Below are 7316 nucleotides of genomic sequence, written 5' to 3'. Positions count from 1 at the left end.
TATATATATATATATATATATATTATTAATCCTATGATTATTATTAGTAGTATTAGGAGCGATATTATTAGTATTTATACATAAAATACTATGATGGAGTGTTGATCGAGTAATTTAAAAAAATGGGTTTTCGAGTGGGATAGGGCTAAGAAAAATATGGGTTATAGCTTTGGAGGTTATGGGTATGGTTCATGGGTATGCTCGTGAGTCAAACCTAGTGTTTATCATCTCCGTTGCGTCTACGTACCTTTCCTGCAATATTGAATCTCAATATTGATACGTGAGTACTCGTAATTTAATTTTTATATATTAATAGTGTATCCCTGACTAGTGCTCGAGTATATAGGATTATGCATGCTTGTACTTTTGATATTGCCATTAGACAGGTTATGTTTAATCCTGAATTAGTTACATATGCGGTTGAGATAAGGTATAAGATATGCATGTCGTTGGAAATCTAGCGAAAAATTATTAACTTTTCATTTAGAAATCGCGTGATTTCGATGAACGGATTAAAAGATATGGTCAACTGAATTATGGTTAACGTTAAATGAAATTTTGTTTGAAGCTGTAAATTAATATTTAAACAACTTGTCTATGAGATTGATAAATTAAAATTTTAAATATTACTAATCGAGTAAATGAATTTCTATATAAGGCACGTCTCGTCTTGTTGAGCAATTGTCAAAGTTGACTGTCTTATCATGTTATAAATCTTTATAAACACTACAATCTAATTTTACAAGTATTGGAAAACTATGTGAAATAATAAAATATGTTCGATTGCCATGATAATTCAAATATAATATAGCTCCTGAAATAAATAATATTTTGAGTTTAATAAACTATAAATTCGTTCAATTATCAAGACTTATATATATTATGTTAGTAGCATGTATAGATTTAAAGATCATATTGGGTAAGGTTAACTTTTGAGATGACTTTTGTTAACTTTTGTATGTCGGTCTCGAGCATTAGGATTGTGATACACTATGACCAGACCTAATTTGTTAGACATGTATTGACCAACATATGTTCTCTAGGTTGAGATCTACGGTTATTTTACATTCCGAGTTTCGGTCACATTCCGGTGAATTACTTTATGTGTTGTTAAGGTGAGTTTCATTTGCTCCCTTTTTAATTGCTTTTGCAATCTATATTTTTGGGCTGAGAATACATGCACTTTATTTTAAATACAATGGATACAAGTACATACTAAATTCTACACTGAGTTTGAACCGAAAATCCCTTAGCTTTGGTAACTAGTAACTGCCGGTTATAAGAACTGGTTGGCGCGAGTAGTAGTATATGGATCCATAGAGCTTGATATCCTCGTCCGAGCTAGAGCACTAGCCTTTTAACGGACGTATGCTATTTGAGAAGCGTACACATTGGTTTGCGTGTATTATTAAGATGATTATACAAAGGGTATAAATTATATATACGTTAAGTTTAGTTACCAGAGTGCTCAATTTCGTAGAATATTTTGATAAACATTTCTGGATGAAACAACTGAAAACTTTTGATTCACCTTTATATACAGATTATGCGCAACATTAAAACTATGAACTCACCAACCTTTGTGTTGACACTTTTAAGCATGTTTATTCTCAGGTTTATAGAAGTCTTCCGCTGTTTGCTTATATGTGATACAAGCTATGTGCATGGACTCATACATGCTTTATTCAAGAAAACTTTGCATTCACAAAATCATCACCGTGTATCTTATTTTGACTGCATTGTCAACGAATGTATTATGGTAAACTATTATTTATGGTGATTGTCTATATGTAGAAATCATTAAACGTTGAAAACCTTAGAAATTGATATTCATTTATTGTGTACCTTTTGAAAAGAATGCAAAGTTTACAAAACGTATCATATAGAGGTCAAAACCTCACTATGAAATCAATGAATGATGTATTCGTCCAAAGGGATTTGGAAGGATCGTCACATACTATAACCGATAAAAATACATGCTAGACTTCGAGGTGATAACTTGTGTGCAGCATAATCGCGAAGATATGGAAATACACGACACCCAAAAATTCGAAAATTGTCATAGTTTGGAAGCGTATTAAATAGCATCTCAAAAGGTGATCGATTATTAAGTACCGGTGTAGGGATCCGATTAATGATATGGGTCGCTGAGCTGAATGCATCTACCCAAAGACATGCTGGAGCATGAGAGTTAAATAGCATAGCAAGACCGGTTTCTGTAAGATGACGATGTTTTCTTTCAGCTCGCCCATTTTGCTGGGGCGTGTGAGGACATGACATTTGATGAATTGTACCATTAGCAGTTAACTAATCACGTACTTTATGATTGGTAAACTCCATGCCATTATCCGATTGGAATATTTTCAATTTGCACGAGAATTGAGTTTGTACCATCTGAAGAAAAGCCGTGAATATGCCAACAAAATAAGATTTGGCTTTTAAGGGGTAAAACCATGTAAACCTAGAAAAATCATCAATAAAAATTACATAAAATTTGAATCCATTATTAGAGACAACAGGCGCGGGGCCCCACAAATCACAGTGCACTAAATCTAGAACATGTAAAGCACGTTTTTCATTAATACTAAAAGGTAAATGTTTGCTCTTAGAGAGCTGACATGATGAACATAAGTCTGGTTTCGGTAACACAGATGTTACTGTTAACCGACCTAGTTTATTTAATAAAGAAATAACAGAAAAAGATGTGTGTCCTAATCGAGAATGCCATAACTCATAGGATCCACGAGAGGTGTGTGCATGTAGCGCAGCAAGAAAAGCCTTTTGACCACGCTCAAGTACATATAAATCATTTTGTCTTCGTCCTGTTGCTAGAACCGCTTTTGAATGACGATTCTGGATTGTAAACACCTTATCAGACATCAAAACATCAATCTGATTATCAGATGTTAGTTTACTAATAGAGAGTAAATTCTTAGTAATATATGGAACCACAAGAACATCTAAAAGTTGTATATGATCATTAATAGAAGATGAGCCAACATGAGTAACAGGCAAAGTAGTTCCATTACCAATAGTAACACGTGCATTACTTGAATAAGGTGAAGCAGAGTCTAGGTGAGCGGACAAAGAAGCAATATGAGCGGAAACCCCGGAATCAACATACCAACCCAGTGAGTTATTAGTAACATGACAATTTGCTTGAAAGGCTTGCGCGAGATTTGCATCAATAGAGGGTCCCTGCTGAGCATAAGTAATTAAATCGGGGCATTGATTTGTATAGTGACCCGATGTCCTGCAAAGTTGACAATGAGGAGGAGGACGACGACCGCGACCTCGTACACCTGAAAAAATTCCACGACCAGTGGACCTGCCTCATCCACGATATCTATTAAAACCACCACGAGATGGTTGTGGAGACGATTGGTGAGCAACGAAGGCAGCAGGGGGAACAACAGTGCTTTGAATCGAGTTTAAAAATAACTCATGCCCTTCTGCGTGAGATAGCAATTGACGAAACGTGGGGGCAGGTTTGATAGCCCGATAAGTGGTAGAGAAAGTCTCAAAAGTACTACCAAGACCACAAAGAAACCAGTGAACTTTGTCAACATCTTCTACAGGATGTCCGATAGCAGACAATTGATCACACAGAGACTTAAATTTCGTTCCAAATTCAGACACAGAGGCGGTTCCTTTCTTTAGAGCACGAAGATTTTCTCGGAGTGTGTGCATCCGTTCAGTGGAGTCATGGTTGTATTGATCTTTCAATGCCTGCCAGATTTCTTGAGGAGAACTCAGGCCGAGAATGACAGACATGGCTTCCTCCGATAAGGAAGATTGAATGATGATTTTAGCACGTTGCTCACCTTCCTTCCATGTAGTATAATCTGGATTCGGAGATACAGAGTCACCGGAAGTGATGGTGACAGCCGGCGGCAATAAGGTACCATCGATATACCCTTTTAACTTTTGATATTCAAGAAGAGGAAGAAGCTGATTACTCCAAAGTAAGTAATTGGTAGAGGTTAACTTGATTGTTAACATATGAAGAATCGTGTTGAGAGAAAGAGAACCATCAGAATTAGTGGAAGAAGATGAACCTGCAGCCATGGTGATACCTTTGATCGAAGAAAAAAAAAATTGAAATCGGCAGATGCTGGGCCGAATAGAAATTTTTTTTAGAGGATCTAGGGTTAGGCTGATACCATGTGAGGATTTTTAGAATGAAATCTCCTTAATGAATGGAGATGTCTGACTTTGTATTTATATTCACCAATACAATATTCTAGAATACAATAAATTACATAAACGTACATAAGCTTTGTAAAATATAAATACTAGCCTATTTTATCTTTAATATTAACACCGACTAATCCTCGACTTCAACAACTCATCCTCAACGTGACCGACTAGTCCTCGCCTCGTCCGGCCAACTCGTCCTCGCCTTGTCCTCCAAGGTCCCGACCTACTCGTCCGACTCGTCATCCAAGGTCCCGACCTACTCGTCCTCGACTCGACTGACTCGTTCTCCAAGGTCCCAACCGACCAGTCCCCAACTCGACCGACTCGTTCCTCCAAAGACCCGACCAAATCGTCCCTCCAAAGAGACCGACTCGTCTCCACTCGTTTACAACCTTGTGTGCATTATGGCTGTATGATCTTTTAGGGCGGTAATCCCTAATAAATTTCAACAAGTGATTCACAGGGGGTCATTCCCAATCTAAAACGCCTTTTATATATATAGCATAATGAATATATACATACATCGTTAAGATTTCAGATTCTTTATAACACACACAAAAGGAGATGAAAACAAAACCGTATATATGAGCTAGCTATTTGTCGTTTAATAGTAATGTAATATTGTAATGTATAGATAATCCTAAAGTCATGAAATAAAGAATTACTACTAAGGAAGATGGTAATTAATGACGTAGTGTCATGCCAACCCGTCGTATAGAAGATGTATGTTTTGAAACGTGGCACTCTCTCTTGGCTTTATAAATACTATAAACAAATACACCATTTGCTTACGAATTCTGTATGTTCATGTGCTCTCCTTATTATTTTTATTCTCATTTGTTCTTTTCCAACACTCATACAGCCTGATCTTGAAGTATTCCACCACTACTGCTTTCTTGTCTCAAATTTACTCATGGAAGAAATTCAACCCCAATCTCCAAATAATACTACTTCTCCAACATTAACCCAATGTAATCATAATAATCATAATCATAATCATAATCATAATAGTAATAGTAATACTAGTGTTGAAAGAAATGAACCTGTTAGGTCTAGATGGACACCTAAACCTGAACAAATCCTCATACTTGAGTCTATTTTCAATAGTGGTATGGTTAACCCTCCTAAAGAAGAAACCGTCAAGATACGAAAACTTCTAGAAAAATTCGGTTCGGTTGGTGATGCTAACGTCTTCTATTGGTTTCAAAACCGTCGTTCTAGATCTAGAAGGCGCCAACGTCAAATTCAAGCTAGTCTTATTAGTAGCGGCTCGTTAGAACAACATCAACAACAACAACAACAACAACAACAACAACATGTGCCAGTGCTTTCAAGATGTGATGGTTCGATTGATCATGATCAGTATAATCAAGATGTTGCGTACACTGCGGCTACACAAGGGTTTGTTATGCAACAACCTTGTTTATTTCCTACGATGCAATCGTTGTTGTCACCTCTTGCAGTTGGTTCATCTTCATATGTGATTTCGGGTCAAGCTTCTAGTAATTTTCCTGAAATTGAGCAGACTAATTCTATGCCATCAAGTTTCCTACATTTAGATACTTCAAAAGATCATTATGAAATAGGTAGGGTTTATATTCTGTTACATCAATATTATTAGTAATTACTAACTTTACACTATTAATTCATATATGAGGGTTTCATGCAAAACAACTCCTTTATATAAAATAAAATTGAATACGTTTTATTTAATTTTTCTTATACTTTTAATTTCCTATCTCAGCTCTAATAATAAAAAACCCTCAAACATAATTTTCTAACTCTTGATTGTTCAAGTTAATAATTTTATTAGTAGATTATAAGTTGTTTAGATTCATTGTTTATAATTCATAGGTATTTTCTTATAACTAGATCATTTATTTCTTAATTTTATTAACATCTCATATCTAATGAACTCATTTTATCTCACACAATTAACTGGGGAGGATTAAATATTCACTACTTAATTTGATATTAGGAATATTGAAACTCATCCATGATTGAATTTGTAAATTCCAAACAATAATCTTTTTACCTTTGGCGGGAGATCCACTCGTAAGCAATCTCTCTATCCGTCGAATAGAGAGAGGAATGACCTTCTCTACTTTTGAACTTTTGAGAGTGTTTTTACTCTGGCTGAAGAAATGACTTGTCTTTATTCTCGGATATGAGAAAAATTGTCTACATCTCACTTCCTCATACACCACTTATGTGTTATTGGGTTATGTTGTTATTGTTGTTGTTGTAGTAATCTTTTTACCTAGTTAGAATCATTAAAATCACTTGAATTTTAAATTGCATGCCACAAATTATATCCTGACTTATTCGTGGTATTTCAACAAATTTATGGGTTTGGGAATTTGATAATAACATAGGATAGTACTATATATTTACTCCGTATATGGCTTAATAAATTAATTGCTGATCGATTTGTTTGTAGCTTCAGGAGTGATCACTGTGTTTATCAATGGAGTGGCAACAGAGGTAGAAAGTGGTCCGCTTAACACGAAAGGTATGTTCGGTGAAGATTTGATGCTGGTTCACTCATCAGGCGTCCCGGTTCCTCTTGATGATTGTGGTTTTTCATTGCCTGGTTTGCAACATGGTGAAAGCTATTTCCTGGTAAAACACACTTTGTTAAACTATACCAACCCTATATAAATATGTCCTTTTTTTGTATAAGATTATCCATTAGTAAGTATATGTACTCTATGTATATGACTATATAAGATAAGATATCCATGCATGTTATAATTAACTCTACTATTTTTCTTTAAATAAATATATAAAAATGTTTATCAATACTATACTAGCAGTAGTAGTAGATATTTCAGTGGTGTCTTGTCTTCGGTGCATGTGCGAAGTGTGTAGCCGCACATGACCTCAAATTTTTAAGGGTCCCCAAATTGTAAAAAACCTATGTAATAATTCATTTATTCATATATCGTAACGGAATATCTTACTTGTGGTCTATCATCTAACAAGAAAGACTTAATAGATTGGCGTTTATAGGTATTAAAGACAATATAATGGGAGTATTGACTATAAAGAGTTGATCAATTACTTCGTTATAATAAATGTTATGATTACGGTTTTATATAAACAATAGTGTAACT

General features: G+C 35.1%; 1 protein-coding gene across 1 annotated transcript; it reads left to right on the top strand.

Moving 5' to 3' along the window:
* Positions 1–5113: 5113 nt before the first annotated feature.
* On the top strand, positions 5114–6861 carry LOC139844407 (WUSCHEL-related homeobox 11-like). Its single transcript, XM_071834638.1, has 2 exons — positions 5114–5786; positions 6641–6861. The coding sequence occupies exons 1-2, from the start codon at positions 5114–5116 to the stop codon at positions 6859–6861; spliced, it is 894 nt and encodes a 297-aa protein (XP_071690739.1).
* The last annotated feature ends 455 nt before the right edge of the window (positions 6862–7316 follow it).

This window comes from Rutidosis leptorrhynchoides, chromosome 1, assembly GCF_046630445.1.
Source record: "Rutidosis leptorrhynchoides isolate AG116_Rl617_1_P2 chromosome 1, CSIRO_AGI_Rlap_v1, whole genome shotgun sequence".
NCBI lineage: Eukaryota > Viridiplantae > Streptophyta > Magnoliopsida > Asterales > Asteraceae > Rutidosis > Rutidosis leptorrhynchoides.
The sequence above is the reverse complement of the archived record's forward strand: the minus strand, read 5'-3'. Positions and strand labels throughout refer to the sequence as shown.

Bases quoted from the DNA above. Each gene is read 5' to 3' on its own strand.
- LOC139844407 (XM_071834638.1), top strand. From the start codon at position 5,114: ATGGAAGAAATTCAACCCCAATCTCCAAATAATACTACTTCTCCAACA. The intron at 5,787-6,640 runs GTAGGGTTTATA...ATTTGTTTGTAG, and splicing joins AAAAGATCATTATGAAATAG to CTTCAGGAGTGATCACTGTG.